This window comes from Pleurodeles waltl, chromosome 6, assembly GCF_031143425.1.
Source record: "Pleurodeles waltl isolate 20211129_DDA chromosome 6, aPleWal1.hap1.20221129, whole genome shotgun sequence".
Lineage (NCBI taxonomy): Eukaryota > Metazoa > Chordata > Amphibia > Caudata > Salamandridae > Pleurodeles > Pleurodeles waltl.
This window is the reverse complement of record NC_090445.1, coordinates 1,196,649,858-1,196,671,509: the sequence shown is the minus strand read 5'-3', so window position 1 is coordinate 1,196,671,509 and position 21,652 is coordinate 1,196,649,858. Positions and strand designations below refer to the sequence as shown.

The window sequence follows — 21,652 nt, the reverse complement described above, 5'->3', positions numbered from 1 at the left end:
TGCAGCTGTCTCTGGTAGAGTGAGCATGCAAACCCTACAGGGGTTGCTTTTTAGATAATGCATATCACATTTTAATGCAGAGAACGACCCATCTAGAGATGGTTCTCTTCTAAACTGTCTGACCTTTCTTCACACCCACATATCCAAGAGCTGATCATCCACCTGGAACTCTTTGGTACGATCAAGGTAGACTGCCAATGCTCTTTTTGGGTATAGGCGGTGGAGACTCTCCTCTTCCTTAGAAGGATGTGGGGGTGCATAAAAAGTAGGCAAGGTGATGGATTGGCCTACATGAAAGGGCGTGACCACTTTTGGTAAAAAGGAAGCACCACTTTGTCAGGATAGATGGAAAGATAGGGTGGCTGAGATGACAATACCTGCAGGTCACTCACTCTGTGGACAGATGTAATGGCCACAACGAAGGCTGTTTTTAATGTTAGAAGCCTGAGAGGATAATTGTGAAGAGGCTCAAAAGGAGCACACATGAGAAATGTCAGAACCAAATTCAAATCCCATTGGGGCATGATGAATGGTGATGGAGAAAACATGGGACTAAGACCGTTAAGGAACCTACTAACAATAGGAGACTTAAACAAAGGGTTTGTCAGGTAATCTCAGAAATGCAGAGATAGCAGACAAATAACTTTTAAGGGTGCCCAAAGCAGCACCCTGCTGGGCCAAAGAAAGTATAAACAAGAGGACATGGGAAAGATGGGCAGAGAGGGGGTCAACAGACTTGTCGGTGCGCCATGTCACAAATGTATGCTGACAGGCGTATACCATTTTGGTGGAGGGATGCCTGGCTGCCAAGATAACGTTACATACCTCAGGCGGAAGGTCAAAAGCTGTCAACTGCTGCTGCTCAGTCTCCACACAAGGAGGCAAAGACTGGACAAGTTTGGGTAGATGACCCTTCCCTACTGCTGCAACAAAGATCCTCTCGATGGGGCAATCTGAACAGAGGATTGATGGCCATGCTCAATAGCACGGGATACCACACTCGTTATGACCAGTCCAGAGCCACAAGAATTACTTAGGCCCAGTCGTTCTTGATCTTCTTGAGAACTCTGGGCTGAAGTGGTAAGGAAGGAAAGGCGTACAGGAAGCCTGAGCTCTATTTGAGACAAAGTGTTGTCGAGTGAGTGCCACCTTGGAAACTCCAACATGCAAAACTGCTCACATTGCGTGTTCTCTGCAGAGGCGAACTGATCAAACCAACGCTGTCCCCACTGCTGAAAGAGACCTTGTGCCACCTGTGGAAGGAGATCTGTGATCTACCCAATGTTGTCAGCTGAGTTCATCTGCTCTGGCATTCAGAGAGTCTAAACTCTCTGTTCAGAGCCTCCTGGGAAACGGTCCACCACTCCAACGGTGTTGTCTGTGAGCACCTGCACTACTTTCCTTTGGAGAGAAGGAAGGAATGCTTTCAATGTCAGTCTGATCACTTTGAGCTCTAAAAGATTGATGTGGAGCCTGGACTATGCCACAGCAGCACAAAACAATGATGGACGAAGTGCTGTAACTTTTCAAACACTCACCCCCATTCACAGATCGGGGTTTAACCCACTGTTTGTTTGCTCACCATGCCACTCCAGTTTGGACTGAGCCTTATGCAAATCAGAATTGACCTTGCTCCCCATGGGAACAGTCCAGTCCGAACTGCCAGGCCAGGTCCTTCCTCGACCAGAAACAAGCATCCAGGGACAGGTTTCGGAGTATCACCCCTCAGCAGTCAGGCTAGCTTAAATCCAGTGGCACAGCGAGCAATGGACCCACATCTGGACACACTCTGGCCAACTTACGGCAACTTTAGCAACACAAAAGGATGACTGAAGGAGTGCTGTAACTTTTCAAACACTCACCCACAGTCACAGATCTGGATTCAATCCATCGTTCTTTTGCTCACCATGCCCCCACAGTTTGGACCCAGTCATATGCAAATCAAACTTGACCCTGCTCCCCATGGGAACAGTCCAGTCCGAACTGCCAGGCCAGGTCCTACCTGCACCGGAAACAATCATCCAGTGACCCGTTTTGGAGAATCACCCCTCATCAGCCAGGCTAGCTTGAATCCAGTGGCACAGCGAGCAAGGAATCCATGTCTGAGCATACCCTGGCCAACATACAGCGATTTTAGCAACCCTAAAGGATGATGGATGGAGTGCTGAAACTTTTCAAGCATTCACCCCAGTCACAGATCTGGATTTAATTAACTGTTCTTTTGCTCACCATGTCACCCCAGTTTGGGCCTACCCATATGCAAATCAGCCTTGGCCCTGCTTCCCATGGGAACAGTCCAGCCCAAACTGCCAGGGAAGGCCCTCTCCGGATAGAAACAAGCATGCAGGGACCAGTTTCGGGGTATTACCTCTCAGCAGCCAGGCTAGCTTGAATCCAGTGGCACAGCGAACCAGGGACCCATGTCTGGGCACACCCTGGCCAACTTACAGCGACTTTAGCAACACAAAAGGATGAAGGATGGATTGCTGAAACCTTTCAAGCACTCAACCCCAGTCACAGATCTGGATTTAATCCACTGTTCTTTTGCTCACTGTGCCACCCCAGTTTGGACCCAGCCATATGCAAATCAGTTTTGACCCTGCTCCCCATGGGAACAGTCCACCCAAACTGTCAGGCCTGGCCTTCCCGGACCAGAAACAAGCATCCAGGCACCGGTTTCGGGGTATCACCCCTCATCTCCCAGGCTAGCTTGAATCCAGTACCACAACAAGCAAGGGACCCATGTCTGGGCATACTCTGGCCTACTTACAGTGACTTTAGCAACACATAAGGACATAAAGAACACTCACCCCCACTCACAGACCTGGGTTTAATCCATTGTTCTCTGATCTCCACCTTCCCCATGTGGCCGTCCCATCCCAGGAGTGAAGCATCTGTCATTACTGCCAGATCTGGTTGGAGAAGGGATAGGGATCTGCCTTGTACCCAATCACGGTTCAAGAACAACCACTGCACATCTTGTGCATCTGGACCATGTCAGAGAAATTCCCCTCATGTGGCGCTCATTGGAACTTCTGGTCTCACTGCAGAACCCGCATACGCCATCTGGCATGTGTCACCAGCAGGATGCAGGAAGCCATGAGGTCAAGCAGCCTTAGACTCATTCGCACCGAAATCAAGGACAGAGGCTGAAACATCATTATCGTAGCCTCAATATCCTGGACTTGTCGACAGAGAAGATAAGCCCGACACTGCACAGTGTCCAGAACAGGTCAAATAAAAGGAAGTATCTAAGAGGAAGTCAGGTGTGACATTGGCACATTTATAGTGAACCCCTGCAGTCTGGAGGTGGGTGACAACAGCCTGGGGCAAGCCTGCCTTCAACAGCCAGTCGTCGATGGGCAAGCCTGCTTTCAACAGCCAGTCGTCGATGTAAGGGAAGACTGAAACCCCTGACCTGCACAGATAAGCTGCGACCACTGTCATCACCTTGATGAACACCCAAGGGGTGCTGGTAATGCCAAAGGGGGGGCACGGTGAACTGAAAATGCTTGTGGCCTACAGTGAACCGCAAGTTTTTTCTGTCAGCAAGCAGGACGGGAATATGGAAGTAGGTGTCCTGCAAGTCCAACGCTACCATTGAATCGCCCGTGCCCAAGGTAGATAGAACCTAACCCAGAGTAAGCATTTTGAACTTCTACTTCTTGAGGAAGAGATTGAGTGACCAAAAGTCTAGGATAGGATAGAGGCCCTTGTCCTTTTTTGGCACCAGAAAGTAGCAGGAAGAACAATCACAAACTACTTCTGACACAGGGACCCTCTCTATGGCTCCCTTGGCCAAGAGAGCCATAACCTCCTTGTGGAGAAGTGCAAGGTGATCCTCAGTCCTCCCATCATAGGATGGTAGCATGGATGGAGGGGGAGTCTCGAAGGGGAGAGAGTAGGCCCTGAGGACTATTTGCAAAGCCCACCTGTCTGACGTGATGGACTGCCAGTGGGGCAGCTGATGGCGAATCCTGCCTTCAACTGGTCTCTGGTGGGTAATCATCAGACTAGGAAGATTTTGGGGCCGCTGTAGAGGAGAGGGGAGAGGTGGACTGGTTAGACCGCTAGCACCCTGATCCATGAGGACATTGGATCCCACGTCCCTGGCCACTCAGAAGCTAGGCAGCATGATCTGCACAGTGGCTAGAGGGAAACAGACGTAGTTGCACACCCCTCTGTAGCCACAAAAGGGGCAAAAAGCATATGGGCAGGGGGGGTAGGTGGGGGATGGAGTCTGTGGGGTGAGAGACAGCTGCAAGGCCCAGGGCCTGGCCATTACACAGCACTCCTTAAAGCTCTCAGCGCTGAGCCTGCATTACCTCCGAAAAGACAGATGTTATCAAAGGGCATGTCCATAAGAGTGGATTGGACATCCCCTGAAAAGCCAGATGTCCTCAACCAGGCGTGGTGCCTCAAAGCCAGTGTTGATGCAACTGATCTGCCTAGTGAGTTGGTCATATCCAGCCCACATCGTATTGAGAACTTTGCTGCATCTCTCCCATCAGCAACAGCTTGGGAGAGAATGGCCTAGGCCTCCTCGGGGACCTTTGGCAGCACCTGCACAACTGTGTCCCATAAAGTATGGTTGTAAAACCCAAAAGGCATGCAGTGTTCATGGACCACAATGCCAGGCTGGTGGAAGAAAACATCTTCTTCCCAAGTTGGTCCAGCTTCTTGAAATCCCTGTCCAGGGTTGAGAAAGGGAATGCGCCCGGGGATATGGAGGCTTGGATAACCAAGCTCTCAGGGGTTGTGTGTTGATCCAGGAAGACTGAGTCATTTGCATTGGGTCTATGGCAGTGGGCATTGTCCTGGTCACAGGAGCCCCTGTGCTTAGTCTGGATGAGATCCCCAGCAGGACATCAGTAAGGGCTTCATTAAAGGGCAAAAGGGGTTCAGAAGAGGAAGCCCCAGACTGAAGCACCTTTGTTGGTGTTCACTAACTTTTTAATGAATCCCTCCTGATAGACCTACTCTCCTTCCCGCAAGCAGTTTTTCTCACATGTAATATACACTTGCTGGTATAACATTACATATATGTAAATCACATTACAAATGTAAATTCATGTTTTGTAAATTCAAAACATGAATTAACACTCATAACACAAGCCAACCTCAGGTGCCAGAAAGGCCCTGTGTGTTGTGCCCTATATTGAGAGAGAGCAATTCTAAACAATATGACAGATGTCCCTCATGTTAGCCTGAAGAGTTTCGCTGCTCAGCAGAGATGATGACATATGCGTGGTCCTTGGACCAAGAGCCTTAAACATTTTCTGTAATAAGAGATACTTATGTTCAATGAAAATGATACCAAGCTAATAATAAACTTTGGGCCTCATTACTCATCTGGCGGTCTTAAGACTGACAGACTTGTGGTAGCACACCCCTGGTGGGCGTCCCGTCAGATTATGAATCTGGCGGTCGGACCGCTGCCACACCAGGAACACGGTTCCTTAAGGGAGCTTAGGCCAATGCCATGGCACTGTTTCCACTAGTCTGAGTGGCGGAAAGTCGTAATGCAATGTTTCCACTAGTCAGGCCGGTGAAAACATCGTAATACAACTGAGGGGGAGGCCACCGGTATGACGGCAGTCTCCTTCCCGCTGGCTTGGAGGTCAGATCATTCCGACCACCAAAGTCAGAATGAGGACCTTAGTGTTGTAATAGTGATTGCGTCAGACATGATTACAATAGAGGTCAACCCATTCAAGATTACCAGCAGTGATCACATCAGCCAGATTGACAAGCAGTAATGGCAAAAAGTCTTTAGCAATTTGCAATGCCTCTCCCTGGTTAATACATGCCAGCCGTAGCCGCAATTTCTCTGGCAATAAGGTGATAATAATAGTACTATGTCTCCCCAGTTCTTCATGATTTATCACTCAAATGTCAGTTTAAATATACTACAATAACTTTGGAAATTCATTCATTTGTATTCAAACATCACACTATGAGTTCTGAACACATTTTGTTCACAAATACAATATTTACAATTTTAGAAGGCACATATTACTTCACCCAAGCAAAAAACTCTAATTTAGTAGGCTGGGCTGCACACAGGAGCGCTACTAAGAGGCAGCTGAAGAGCTGCTGGTTGCTCACAAGCTACTCTTCTGAGATGTCTACCTTAGATCAATGGCTCCTCAGTAACTATGGATGCATACAGATTAACCATGTTAGATTGGAAGTCGACTAAATGTATTTTCAATGTGGGGTTTCATGGAAGTACTGGTGAAAAATAACGTAAGCACTGGAACTCAATTTCTGAAAGGACGAAAACAAATTAAATATCCTCAAGATTTTAAGAATTTCCCTAAAAAACTGGGGCCAGATGTTTGAAGCAGTTTTACCGGCCGCAAATGCAAAAAATGCAAAAAGCTTCTAGCTATGTACCATCCCTATTTTGCGAGTCGGTATGCTGTTACCTACTCGCAGAATAGGGAATGCAACTCACTATGAGGAAGGGGTGTGCCAGGGGCGTCCCTTCCAAACAACAACTCGCAGGGCCATGAATGATTGTTTTGCGACCAGTAATGTGGTCGCAAAACAACTGCAGTTACCACCAACTCCAAGTTGGTGGTAACCCATTTGCAAATGGGTTTGGACAAAAACGGCTGCATTACAAAAAAAAGATTGCTTTATTAAAAACGCAATCACAGACATGCTGGTCTGCTGACCCCAGCAGGCCACCATCCCTCTGATTGTGGCCATTCCCAAATGGATCACAAATTGTGACCTGCCTCATGAATATCAATGAGGCAGGTATCTTGCGACTTATTTGGGAAGCGCAAACAGTGTTAAACACACTGTAATACACTGTAATACATTGCAGCTTGTGATTTACTAGTAGCGAATCAAAAATATTCGCCATTAGGAAATTGCAAACCTCCAGGTACATACATCTGGCCCCTGGTTTTTTCTCTCTAGCTGAATATAAAATACAGGCAGAACTATAACAGCCATGTACCAGCATGTGCTACTGCTTTTATTTCTCACACAGCTCTGTATCACTTCATGTGCAGGCAGCAACCAGTATGTCGCAACATGTTTGAAGCATATAACTGAACTTCATGTACCTCTGACAACATATCCATATATGACAAACCTTAACCCATATCCTCCCAAAACATGCACTCCTAAAGTAAGCCATGACATCTTGGAGATGAAGATCTCACAAAGACATAGCAAACGGGCATTGGCAAATCCAATAGGTCTCACCTTTGGGACTTATTGGCATTGTGGCATGTGCAACCATGCATAAATAATTTTAAAAAAACATGAATGTGCCATAACTGGAGCTCATGCGAAGCAATTCCATACCTTCGGATAGAGTTACCACTAAAGCGGATAGAAGAACTAGGCACAAGGGAAAATGGGAGAAGGAAACAAAGAAATAATACCTTAAATCAGTGCACAAGCAGCGGATGGCCACTAACTAAAGTGGAATCAATCTGTGCTTGGTCCGTGTTCCAGAGACAGAATGGAAGTGATGGTTTAGCCTGCACTGGCCAAAAAAATCTAAATTATACAGCTTTTGTATTCTGAAATGTTGACATTCACCAGCGGCACTGGCAGACGTCTGACAAAAATTTGGACGTGCACTTATTCTTTTACAAATTTAGCTGTGCTTCTATCTGCCATTTTTATCCCTTCTCCTCCTAAACCGCTCCCCTCACTACAATGTAGGGAGTAGCATATAGCACTTAAAAATAGCCACATCCTTCACCTACATATATTGCTGAAGCACGGATCCACTGTCAGCCTGCATATGACAAGCTGATGATTAAGAGAGGAGCCAGAGTAATCTGGGGTATAACGAGGAGAACTCAAAGAATAAACTAATCCTGTCCACAGAGACTAGCAGGTTTCAATGTGCTCATCTTTAGTAGTTTGGTATGAGTACCAAGGCAAACTTCAAAGTACATTAATGTGAAAAACAAATCAACAATATAGTACGAAATTGGATACTTACTATTTCATTGACAGATACACTAAAAAATAATAATGTAATAAACAAAAATGATGTAAAGCAGACAGAGCCTTAAAAAGTTGTAATAAATACAAAATTCTAAGGGAAGTGGAAATAAAGTAAAATGAAGCACATTAAAGGCCTGATTTAGAGTTTGGCGGAGGGGTTACAAACGTGGCGGCTATCCTATCTGCCATATTACAAGTTCCATAGGCTATACTGGAATTGTAATACGACAGACGGGATATACATCAAGTTTGTGACAGAGTAACCTAACTCTAAATCAGGACCTAAGTTTTTTCTTTAACACACTTGGCTTCAAACTGCCTTGTGTAAACTAAGGCAGTACACTACTGAGAAACAACCTAAAATGGCTTCTAAATGGTATAGGGTGAGCCAAAGTGTTGGGTGACAGACAGCTACCTTGATACACAAACAACAAAGCAGAGTTCCAGGATTTTGTAAGATGAACTGTCTGACCTATGTGAAATGAAAGGCTGTTGGTATCAAGTTTTTCCTAACACACAGCTTTTATATAACTAAGTCAACTTTACAAACATTTCAAAATATATTTCAGTAGTTGGGAAAGACCATTTTTGTACTTCTGTGTGATGAAAAACGTATTTTAATAGGATGAAAAAGTCAGAACAATTTACTTGGTGATGTGCAAATGATAAATGTTTTCTGAAACCCAATTTTCACAGATTATTGTTAATACACTATATAGTTTTATCTGTGAAGCTGCAAGTTAGTGGGAAGGTTTTTGGATATTTCTTGTCTATAAATGACAGTACGCTACTACATCATGCTTTAGTGATATATTTATTAAAAGTGAGTGTTTAAACATAAACTGAGAAACACTCCTGCCCTGATGGCAAAGCTGATAGTAAACTAATGGGCAAGTCATGCATGGATCATGTAGACCCTATATGTGGGCTAGATTTATTATACATGGAGCAAACGTTTAGTGTACTTAAACAAACAAAGGAGGATTTTATTACAGCAGAAATGCTGAACTCACACATTTGAAGGTGCACTGATATGTGATCCAGTGACAGAACTAGCGAGGGTATACATTCAACCTAAAGTGTGTTACTGTACCCACCTCATTCTTCTTCATGGCACGCACACATGCATAGTGTTAGCTCACAGTCGCATTCGGAGGAGCTATCATGGCTGCACGCAAAAGCAGAAATTTCCCACATATGCCACACCACAACCATACACTCTCCCTACTAAAAATTACAGATCCAGCTTGCACTAAAGCATTAAAAGCAACCAAACAAGTAAGCATTATCCAAGACTAAATTCCACAAGGCACAAGGACAACAATGTACCAAGATGAGACTAGCACGAAACTGGACAAGACAACTATGCATACAAGTTCTGGCTTGCCCTGAATCAGGCAAGTACTATCTTGCACACACTCTGTGGATTAAACAGTGCCAGACAATTCAAATATTTATATAAGCTATGGCTTGCAAATAATTCAGATAACCAATGCACACAAAGCGACATGAAATTGCATCAACATGCTGTACAAATACCAATACAATACAATGTACATTGTCTCCCATTGAAGATATCAAGGACATGCTAAGTTGTTTTAGTTTTGGAATTTTCAGGACAGGTCTTCCATGACCCAGGGGACTTGCTGAAAAAATGGAAACGATGTGTTAACATTCCAACATAGTCCAGACAGTACAAATTCACCCTGCACTGCTTTGTACAATCAACCTCAGAATTCCAGCACTCTTAGTTAACTAGACATCCAGCCGAGGTTCACAGCTTCCAGCAAGTGAGTCGAGTAGATCTAGGGAATCAATATTGCTTGTCTTTCTCTACTTCCATTGGCCCGGCACCAGTCTCAGCCACACAAGTAGGGTAACATTCTTATCAGGACAAGTGAGGGAATGCTGTGCAGCAGGAATTTTGTGGATTCCTGTGGCTTCTAGAAGTTTAGGTCACAACAATGCAAGGAAAACGTGTGATTTTTGGCAAAGTTTGACGTTTGCAGGGCAATATAGTTAAGAAAACATTGTGGGATCCATACAAGGCACACCCCCCTGGTCTCTCCCACGTGTCTACTTTTAAGAAATGTCTGGGTTTGGTACGTTTCTCTAGGTGGCGGCTGAGCATTGGTACAATTACCACAGCTACCCATATTGCAGATGTCTCTACATTACAATTTGGGGCCTTTTGTGTTACAAGAACTAGGCCCACCCACACAAGCGTGGTACTGTTTTTATTAGGAGACATGTGGAAACATTGGGTGGTAGGAAATCTGTGGGTCCCTGTTCTATTTTGGAACTTTTTGTAAGTTTAATTAGTTGTCACTGACTGAAAGATTCTATTTAAATGCCTCTGGCTCTTTTGCCTATTCCTAAACCCCTAAACACCAGATAGATAGATAGATAGATAGATAGATAGATAGATAGATAGATAGATAGATAGATAGATAGATAGATAGATTGTGGAGATAAAGGAGTAAGTAAGTAAATAGCAATGAAGGGAAACAGGTGCAGGGGTTGTGGAAGCAGAACATCTGAGGCACAGTAATTATTGTCACTATCTGGTATCTCTCCACCATTACCATGCTATTACTAGATAATGCCCCCCTTGTTTGTTCCCTAAACACCTGTCTCCCCACTTCTCCGTCTCCTCACTTTTGTTTTCTCCTCTTCTGCGACTCTTAACTTTTTAGTGCTTGCTTCTTCCCATGCTGCTCTCTCACCTCAATGTGAGGATACTGGCCACCTCTGTTTCCCTGCACCATCTGTTTCATGTACTGGTGTCATGTTCTACTCCTGTTTCTCCCCAACAACACAGTGAAAATGCTTGTTTATGTCTCCCCACTATAATGTCAGTGAAACTGTCTCCCTGCCTTGTGTCTCCTGTGTCCCAATGCACTTAGTGGGTTTTGCTTCCACAGTCCCTGCACCTGTTTCCCTTCATTGCTGTCTATTTACTTATTTACTCCTTTATCTCCTGAAAGGTCCAGAAAGCAGTTATAACAAGCACTTTTAAACTCCAAAAGAACTCTAAAACATACTGAAATTTACTCACACCAGCAGGTAACCATTACACAAAGATTCACATAAACACACTGATACTGCCACACATTCACAATCTAAAAGACAAATACTGATACTGGCACAGAAAATATGTGTTGCTATCTTTGGGGTCAGTGATGGGTTCATTTAACTTCTAAACCAAACACTATGCACCAAAGAAGCTGCAATGCGTTCATAGGGCCAGATGTACGACCCCGAGTTTTGCGACTCGCAAACCCTTTTTGCAATTCGGTAAATAGATTACTGAATCACAAAAATGGGTCTGTACATATGAAAATGTTTTTTTCTCATTGCAAATGGACCGATTCTGCGAATTGGGCCGTTTGCACGAGAAAAAAGGTATGTACATGTGGCCCATAGTGTTTTAGCACCTGTAGTGCAAAACCACTCTAAATGACTGGTACATCTATGTGCAAGAAATCTATGGGCATAATATCTGAACTACACTGCCTACTGGAATACACCTGCATAAGGGATGTTGACAAATAATGACAATTTGTATGTATATTTTATGCAAACAAATCAACATGTGCTCCTGAATGGTAAATCTGGACAAAGGAAAGTAAAACTATTAGTACACGTAGAATCCATTACCTGCAAATATCAAATGCATACAAACGTACCATACCTCTGTGTTCATGCGTAACGATTGCCTACAGACCTGCCATCCTGAAAAAAAAAAAAGTTCTGTGCCAGAAGGGGGCGTGGCCTTGGAGGAAGCGGGTTTGTGCGATGAGAACTAACTTTGAGGCGTGTCTTCAATGTGCCCTACCCAGATAAACCTCCTCCCCCCCTCAAAAAAAATTGCTCCTGTTGTCCAGTGATGTTTTCATACCTCTTAATGGACATCAGCTGCTTACATCCTCCAAAGAGGAGCTGGGAAGCCACTTTTTTCAGCAGTTTTTAGCTGGCCTTGCTGGTGAGATTTGGGCTTCTCAGCAAGTGACCATGCGAAGAAAGCCGAAATAGTGTGACACACGGTGGGACCGTGTGAGTTGGCAGGCCTGAAACTACAACATTGACATGAGCCCTTATCACCTAGGTGCTCTGTTACTCTGCAAGACCCTTCGGCTGTCATGCCATTTCATTTTCAACACAATTTCTGCTCTCCATTGTTGCAACCAGTCCATCTCTGACAACTGAAACTACAGCTCAATGTACACTGACTGAGTCACAACGAAGTTTATCTTATGCTTTTGTACCCAGAAAGCAATTCAGTTATGCAGTGTTCAATCTAAGTAAAATGCACATGAACATAAATAAACATAATCATGGTTTTGGGCCTGATTCTTCCAAAAGAAATAGGACTGAGAATTACATAGCCTGCAGGGAAATAATTTGACAAGAAACCATGAATTACATGTAGGTGGAGACCAGGACACCTGTGCATACCAAGGCATGTTAGGCCGTTACAGACTTAGGAGAGTGAAAAAGGCCGTTTTCCCCAAGATCCTTTTTTCATCCGGTTAGTACAGGGTTGATTCAATGAAGTGTGCAGGAAACGCAGGCAACGGAGAAGTAGGAGGACCATGTGGAGGGTGAAGCAACAGGGGAATGGCAGGGACAGCAATGGATAAGGTTTAGGCCGGGGTGGGGGAATAAATGAAAAACAAAAGCTGAGGTGAGGGACTGTGGAGCCACTGTGGGAGTGAGCAACACAGAGCAGGTGAGGTGGGAGAAACAGCACACAAAGATTAGAGCAAATGGGGGTGGGTGCCATGGAGGAGCTGGAGCTAGGGAGGACGGAGCAACATGGGGCGCATGAGGCAGGTATGTGAAGAGGGAGCAGCCCACGAAGGAGACAGCAAGAAAATGCATGCACTCTCTCATGGCTTGAAGAAGAGAAACGTCATTTATTGAATGTGTGCGGGGAAAGGATGCAAGTCATCCAGTAAAAAAGAAGGTAAAGTAGCTGTGATCCAGAAGAGACAGGAAAATAGGAAGAGGAAGGAAAGCCATGTAATAAGGAGGAGGCAAATAAGAGTGACGGAAAGCAAAGGGCCGGCGCCAAGCACACTGTAAAACTGGGGTACGCCACCAAGAGGCTTCCTGACAACTGACAGCTAAAAGCTGTCTGTACGAGAGACCTAAAAAGGATGTCGTATATGGTGTTTTACATATGCAAAACAAGTCTCGTTATGTAACTTTGGGCACACTCACGTACTTGCATCTGTGAGCATTACATAGCAATAAACGTTTGATTTCAACGACCGCATTAAAGTAGCTGACATGAGACCACACTTTTAACCACTGACGCAGTCTCATCTAAGTGGCTAGAATATTATTCAAGGCATATTATCAGATTGGGGCTAGAGTATGTGCATGCAAAGAAAAATCCCATTGTATTATTTTACCACTGTAGTTAGTACTGCTGCATCAACCGTCCAACCTCTCAATAAAGATTACATATAGCTGCGGCAGGCAAATAGAAAATGATATAGAATACTTATAAATTAGTTAGAAAATTATAAGCTAATCAAGGTTCCACTCAACATGATGTTCACATGGAAACAAGAGCACTAATTCTTTTAGCCTCAAGAACGAGAAGCAAATACAATCACAGTTTAATCATTAGGGCTGAATGCGTCCAAAGAGCCTGGCAAGAAATGATGGAGACGAAGCGGTTAAATGTCAAGGCGAGGATGAAGCAGCGTGTTTATGAGCAGCCGGGGAGCTCGAAGAAAGATACCTGCAAACGGCACAAGGTCGGGAGAGCTTTTCACCCTCTTCACTGGGATTATTTTGACCGCAGACACTGCGCGCGCTGCGAGCCGAACTTCAGCTGCTGCAAACAGAAAAACGTAGATGTGCATGGTGGAGAGAAAACATACAGGAACATGCCACTAGCGAACAATCCCTTTGGGAAATGAGAAATGACAATCACAGGAAATTTCATGTACAAAGCAGCCCAGAGGAATGATGTAATTCTTAAACATAGATGCCAAACTTTCGTTCAGGAAGTAGTTTTGTTGTACTAGTTAAGGCTCCAGAGCCCTGCGATCTGCCTCTAAAACCACGGTCAGCCAATGAGCACTCTGCACTTTCTTACTTTCTGAACAAGAAAACGAACTCTAAATAAGGTTTGTCTAGTGTATGCGGTTGGTCTACAGAAGATGATCTATTCAGAGTGTATCACTCATTGTGATAGTGTGTGTCGTACACACGTTCCTTGTTGTTGTACCGCATTACTGAACAATTTAAGGAACATGCTCAGTTCTTGTTTTACTATTCTAAAGTACAACGTTTGAATCTGCGGGTTTGGGGACGAGCTAAATATATTTTACCAATGCGTATGTGTACCATTATTACACCAAACGTTAATTGTTTACAAGCTCGCTTTGTGAGTTTCTTATTGTGTTTCTACTGCTTTAAGGAGGCTGCCTTCAGGGCGCCCTCACCCGGATAATCCAGGTAAAAGGCTACGCAAGCTAAGGGCAATTCATAATGAAGTTTCTGTGGTGAGCCATAGGGGGCCAGACCTCCTGCCCAATAAAACCCAAGCAAAGGCCACACATACAAAGATCTTTGACCCTCGCAAACCCCGCGATTTGCCAAATCACAGACTTTGGGACAGCAAAAGGACGTCTCACAATGTATAAAACTAGTTAATATGAGTTGGACAAATGAGAGACGGCATGCAAAGGCATCCCCTTCATAGCTGCAACTTGGAAAGTGATATATCAATGGTTTGTGACTGTAACTGCTGTTGAAAAGCACTGATAATTTACCAACTCCCCAAGTTTGAGAAATAAGGGAAGGGGAAGCTGTATATGCGGGGTTGCTCCCTCTTTGGGAATCGCGCCCTTTTGAAATTGTATTGGTGCAGTTATGAGAAGCAGACAGTGCTCCCCCTGATGTGATCCTAAACACTCCTAGGGAAATTGATGTAGTAAGGGAGTTCTCCTGGCCCTGGGAGGCCTCCATCGTGGATCCGTATGGAGTCAAAAATTGTGACATACCTAATTAATGTTCATTATGCAAGTCGTTTAGTGACCTCCCCCCTTAAAAATTGACAGTTTGCGGTGTGGCCTATTAGCATATGGACTGCAGAGCAAATTGCATTCCTATTTGCAAACCAGTCAGTGTACACATTCCACCTCCCTGTCTGCAAATAGGAATGGTAGTACATCATGCCCTTAGTCACCATATGTCTGTCTCCTGCTAACTACTGCAGTTCCGAGCCAACCTTCAATCCGAAAACTCCCTACCCTAGCCCTGAAAGAAATATGTCTCTATGCCAATTACCTCATCCATAGCTCTATAAATGCCTTACTACCCCTGTAGTCCTCTTACATCACATTATTCTTCAGCCACCCAGTCAATGGTACGACCTCAACCATGTCATCTTAGCCCTACCTCCACTCAAATGTCAAGACACTCCCTATAGGCTAAATTGAGCACAACACCATTCCGTTCAGAACCATCATGCAAAGACAAGTACAAATCACCACACCACCTGATCATTAAATATCTTCCCTATTAATACACCATAAGCACTCACTCAATGTCCAATTCCAAAAACGGGTACCTACAAACAACTTGACACTATCAACATCCAACTGTAATCCCTGTCAGTAAAACATGCTCTTCTGACACAAAGTAATGGAAGCTTTAAGACTCCAGATGATCACAAAATTACCATAACTTCCAGCTACTCAAGGAAGCTTAAAAAATATACTAAGACAACACTATCAAATCCAAATCTGCCTGCTGCATCAAAACTTCCTGGAAGTAATGATCTCTTCAAGGTTGTCAAGCACTGCATCAACCTTTTTCCACTCTAGACACATCCTTTCATCCAGTACATGTCTACTGACATATACCCATACTTTGCTAACAAAATGAGAGTCATTCCCAGCTATTGCTCCTTCCGACCCCTTATCACTAGTAAATATCATCCACTTGCTTAAAAGAACAAGTTACTTACCTTTGATAACGCCTTATCTGGAAAAGCCTCATTACAAGTTTGGTGGTCCCAACGAGGGACTGCTAAACTCACAGGTAGGACACCATCACCATGGCGGTGGCATCCCCGCCCCCGCCCAATTACAATGTTCCCGCCAGTCTGACTGGCAGAAACACTGTAAAAGAGTCTTTCTGCTGGTCAGACCGGCAGGTACAGTGCTACGAGATAGCACTTGGCTCCTTCAAGGGAGTCGAGTGCTATCTCGTAGCACAGAGGAGGCTGACCAGCACCCTTGGGATGCGCACTGTCTGCAGAGAAGACAGTGCGCATTCCGATAATGCTGGGCAGGGAGGTACCCTGGGCATGGGCAGTGGTCGCCAGCATTGGCTTTCCGCCAGCCTTTCCATATTGCTTAAACCGCCATGGAAAGACTGGCTGTGAGGGGAGTTGTAATCAGCCAGGCAGCCCTGAGTTCAGCACCACCCTGGCTGAGTACAATTCAGACCGCCATCACCATGTCAGGAAACCATGTTCCCGGTGGGGACGTTGGTCCTCTGGTGGGTCCGCCCTCCTGGGTTGTAGTTGGGTGGTTGGATCTCCCGGAGTGCAGCGGTCCGATCCATCAACGGAAGTGTGGTGGTCCTCAACTGCCACACTCGTAATGAGGCCGTATATCTAGCTGCAGATACCTTACCTTAGAATTATACCAGGTGTCAGACTGGATCCAGAAGAGTTTTCATGAGCAGTACCCCTGTGCGCCAGTAGGTGGCATTGATCGCCTCCCCATATGTTTTCCACAATGCAGCACCTATTCAGGCGCCACCCAGGCGCGCTGACATCAGTATTTTTTAAGACTTTCCATGCCAGAAACGTAGAGCCATAAAGAACACTGACCACTGGTGTGGATAACTAGGGCCCTGAGAGGGATACAGCCTGTTCTAGAAATCCGTTCGCAGAGCAGGGAGGATGGGTTTGTCAGGATATAATCTGTAGCTAGCTATAAGGCCTGATTTTGAGTTTGCCAGAGGGGGTTACTCTGTCACAGATGTGACGAATATCCCGTTCGCCATATTGGACTTTCATTATGGCATATGGAAATCATAACGTGGTGGAGGGGATATCCGTCACATTTGTGATGGAGAGATCCCTTCGCCAAACTCGTAATTAGCCCATAGCCTCTACCAGATAAAGTGCTATCAAAGGTAAGTAACTTGTTCATCTGAAAGAGACGTCTAGCTGCAGATTCCTTACCTTATCGTAGATACCCAAACAATACCAATCCTGGACATGGGTCTGCGCACAAATTTCAGATGAGGAATTCCTGCAGGACCGAATGCGAAAAGTGCCCATCTCAACGGACCTCACTGTCCAGGCAGTAATGTTTGGTAAATGTGTGCAGGGAAGCTCACACTGCTGCCTGGCAGATATCCAGGACAGGAACCTCACATGCTAACACAGTGGTTGCGGCTTTGACTCTGGTGGAAGGAGTGTGTGAGGTTGCTTCTTGGCTAATGCGTAGCAGATTCTAATGCAGAGCACAACCCATCTGGAGATGGTACTTTTCTGCACAGCACAAGAGAGTTAATCTTCCACTCGGAACACCTTTGTGTGATCAACGTAGAAAGGCAACGCTCGTTTGGGGCCCAGACGATAGAGAAACTCCTCATCTTTGGAAGGGGGAGGTTGAGCGTAGAAAGAAAGTAAGGTGATTGATTGACCTACATGAAGGGGAGTGACCACCTTTGGAAGAGGAGAGGCCCGTGTGCGAAGCACCACTTTGTCAGAACTGATAGATAATAGGGGGTGCTTAGATGATGAGGCCTGTAGCTCACTTACAGCCACAAGGAAAGCCATTTTGATGGTGAGTAACTGCAGGGCACAATTGTAAATTGGTTCAAAGGAAGTGCACACTAAGAATGTGAGCACAGGATTAAAGTCCCACTGAAGCATGATAAAGGAAGAAGAGGAAAAAAGATGAACTAAACCTTTCAAGAATCCATCTACAAAATGAGATTTGAAAAGAGAAGGTAGATTAGGCAACCTTAGGAATGCAGAGATAGCAGAAAGAAAATACTTAAGAGCACCCAGAGTAGAACCCTGCTGGTCATGAGATAGAATGAAGAGAAGAACCTGGGAAAGTGGGGCAGAAAGGGGACCAACCTTTCAATCAGAGCACCAGGACACAATTTTGTTCCCAGCGGCAGGTGTATACCGTCTTGGTGGAGGACCGGCTGGCTGCCATGATGACATTGCAGACTTCGGGAGGAAGGTCAAAGGCTATCAACTGGTGCCGCTCTCTCTCCACTCAAGAAGGCGGAGACTGGACAGGTTTGGGTGGAGAACCTTCCTCTGGTACTGCAATAGAAGCTCCTCTCGAAGGGGCAGCCTGATCGGAAGATCGATTGCCATGCTCAGTAGCTCGGGATACCAGACTGTCTGTGCCCAATCCGGTGCCACAAGGATAACTTGGCCCCAGTTGTTCTTAACCTTCTTGAGAACACTGGGCAGGAGTGGTATGGGTGGAAAGGCATACAGGAGGCCTGAGTTCCAATCCAGACAAAAACATTGTTAAGTGATAGTCACTTTGGAAACTCCAGAGGGCAAAACTGCTGACATTGCGCGTTCTCAATAGAGGCAAATGGATCTAACCAAGGCTCTCCCCACCGCTGAAAGAGACTTTGCGCCACCTTTGGATGGAAATCCCATTCATGACCCACTGAGTCTGAGTTTGTTCGCCCTGGCATTCTGAGAACCCGCCAGGTGTTGAACCACCAGGGAAATGCCCTGCTGTTCCAGCCATGTCCATGCACGGCCTCTTAACATAGGGACCACGACCACGACCCCACCCTGCCCTGTTTGTTGAAGTACCACATAGCGGTTGTGTTGTCCATGAACACCTGCACCAGCTTCTCTTTGATGGAAGGTAGGAAGGCCTACAATGCTAGTCAGATTGCCTACAACTTCAGCGTACTGATATGGAGTCAGGATTCTGCCAGAGGCCAGAATCCTTTCACCTCCACCTTTCCCAGGTGACCGCCCCATCCCAGGAGTGACGCATCTTTTCACTACTGTCAGATCTGGTTGGGGAAGGGACAGGGATCTGTTGCTGACTCAATCATGGTTCGTTAGCCACCACTGCAGATCTTTCACAGTTCCCTCCATGATCTGGACCACATCTCAGAGATATCCATGATGCTGTTCTCATTGGAACTTCAGATCCCACTGAAGAGCATGCATATGCCAACATGCATTTGTTACTAGCAGGATACAGAAGGCAATAAGTCCCAGCAGTCTCAGAGTCTGTCTCACTGAAACCCAGGATAGAGGTTGAAACGTCGGGTTCATAGCCACTCAGGTGGGTAAGCCCAAAATTGCACTATGTCTAGAACAGATCTGATGAAAACAAGCATGTGGGGAGGAGTCAGGTGTGACTTCAGCACAGTTATAGGCAACACCAGTGTGCGCTGTAGTTTGGAGGTGGGAGACAACAGCCTGGGGGAAGCCCACCTTCAACAGCCTGTAGTCGAGATAGGGGAAGAATGACACCCCTGATCTCCGCAAGTGAGCTGCAACCACCACCATCACCTAGGTGAACACCAGAGTGGGCGCGGGTCAGGCCAAATTGGAGCACAGCAACTCGAAATGCCTGCGGCCATCCATGAACCGCAGGTAGCGTCTGTGGGTAGGAAGAATAGTAATGTGAAAATATCCATCCTGCAAATCTAACGCTACCATTCAGTCTTCTGGGTCCAGGGCAGACAAAACCTGAGCCAATGTGAGCATCTTGAATTTCTCCTTCTTGAGGAAGTAGTTGAAGGACCGCAGGTATAGGATAGGACGATGGCCTCCGTCCTTCTCCAGTACCAGAAAGTAGCAGGAATAACTACCACAACCTACTTCTGGCGTCAGCATCCTCTCTATAGTTCCCTTGGTCAAGAGAGCTACAACTTCCTTGTGGAGAAAAGAAAGATGATCCTCCATCAACCTATCTTGAGACCTTGAGATGGTGGCATGGGGGGTGGGGTAGTTACGAAAGGGAGACAGTAGCTCTTCCGGTCTATCAGCAAAACTCACCTGTCTGATGTTATGTACTGACAGTGGGACAGGTGATGGCATAACCTGCTGTGAGAAAGGCCTCTTTTGTCATGGTTAACGCCAACTTTTTGTCTGGTCTTTGGTGTAGTCTCAAAGTTGTTAGTCCCAGGCCCCCTGCTAACCAGGTTCCCTGTGCCAGATCTCTTTCCCTAAAACTGTTGTGATGCATTGGCACAATTGGCAACACCTTTAGCTGCCACTACAAATCCCTACTAAATGGTACTTAGGTACCCAGGGCATGGGGTAATAAGTATAGGCCCATGAGCTCAGCAGCACAGATTGGGCAATCCTCAAGCGCCATGGATCCAGAAGCGTCCAGCACTGCCATTGCAGGATGAGTGTTCTGATGCAATCCTAAAAGGCAAACTCGACATGGCATACAGCCTGTGTGCCCTATCAAATACACTCTGCACTCACTATAGGTAAGTCACAACTCTGGCCGGCCTTCCAGCCCTAGAGCAGGCCAAACCTGGGACATAGTAAGTGATCTGAGCAGCCATTCTAATACATATGCTGGACACTGGTCAGTAGGAGTTTCTTAGCTACATGATGGCTATTCAGAACACTGGGTTGTTTGGTATCAAACAACTCAGAATGATAAATCCAAACTGGTACCAGTATTGGATGTATTGCAAAATGTACCCAGGGGGTCACCTTAGAGGTGGCCCCAGCAAAAAATCTAACTACCCTGGCATGTTGCTGGCCGGTCACAACCAGCCTGCCACCACCAGACAAGATTCTAGAACCCTGGGGTGAGAGATCCTGCTCTCTGGGTCCCAGAACAAAGCCTTTACTGAGAAGAGGTGCTATAACACCTCCTCCCAAAAATGTGCACTGCCCTGCTAGCATGCATCAAAGAGCTTACCACCCTTGAAACTCGACCCCCAAGCCTGCTGCTAGCAGCAGATGGCTGCCCCCATTGCAAACCTTCACTTTTGGCGGGAGCAGCGGCGCGAAAACACATAATGGACAGAAGGAGTGGTCAGCAGCAGCTTGCACCACCCCAAGGTGTTGCATGATGTGGCCCCTCCATGTCATTTTCCTCCATCTTGCATTGAAGGAAAATAGCCAATCAGGTGTAGGGAAGTGACCTCTGCCCACAGGAAGTGGTCACTTAGTGGATGTAGCCACCATAAGGTAGCTGACTTATTGGTCACTACTAAGTACTCCTTTAAACACCCACTGAATACAGTATTTAGTGGGCATTCCTAGACCAGAGAATCAGAATCCAAGGACAAAAGAAGTCCAACAACAAAGAAGACCCAAGGCTTCAGAACTGAAGTCCTGCTGAACCAAGACAAAAGGTGCCAAACTCTGCCTGCTGTACCCAGGACTCAACAATCGTTGCTAAGGGGTTGCTTGGACATTGGATGGACTCTACAAACTCACAGTGGACCTCTACACTTCGAAAATCACCAAAGATCTCCCTCCAGAGTGAAGAAATCACTCATCTGTAACAAATACCAAAGACCCAGTGAAGCCCACTTCACTGACTGGCTGCTGACCAAGGAACTGAGCGTCACAGTAAGACCAAACTCCACCCGACGGACTGCGAGGACAAACCCTGCAAGTGTGCCAAGTTTGGTGGCACTGCACCCTCCA

General features: G+C 45.8%; 1 protein-coding gene across 15 annotated transcripts in view; it reads right to left on the bottom strand.

The window, feature by feature from the left end:
- The window catches only part of SORBS1 (sorbin and SH3 domain containing 1), a 794,498-nt gene that overhangs the window by 378,122 nt on the left and 394,724 nt on the right, over positions 1-21,652 (bottom strand). For 10 of the 15 annotated variants that reach the window (XM_069240469.1, XM_069240468.1, XM_069240489.1 and 7 more), the window contains one exon: positions 13,739-13,834. The exons of the other annotated variants lie outside the window; for them this stretch is intronic. In XM_069240469.1, the coding sequence (XP_069096570.1) occupies positions 13,739-13,834 (96 nt within the window). The remainder of the gene's footprint in view (positions 1-13,738; positions 13,835-21,652) is intronic. 15 annotated transcript variants of the gene reach the window in all.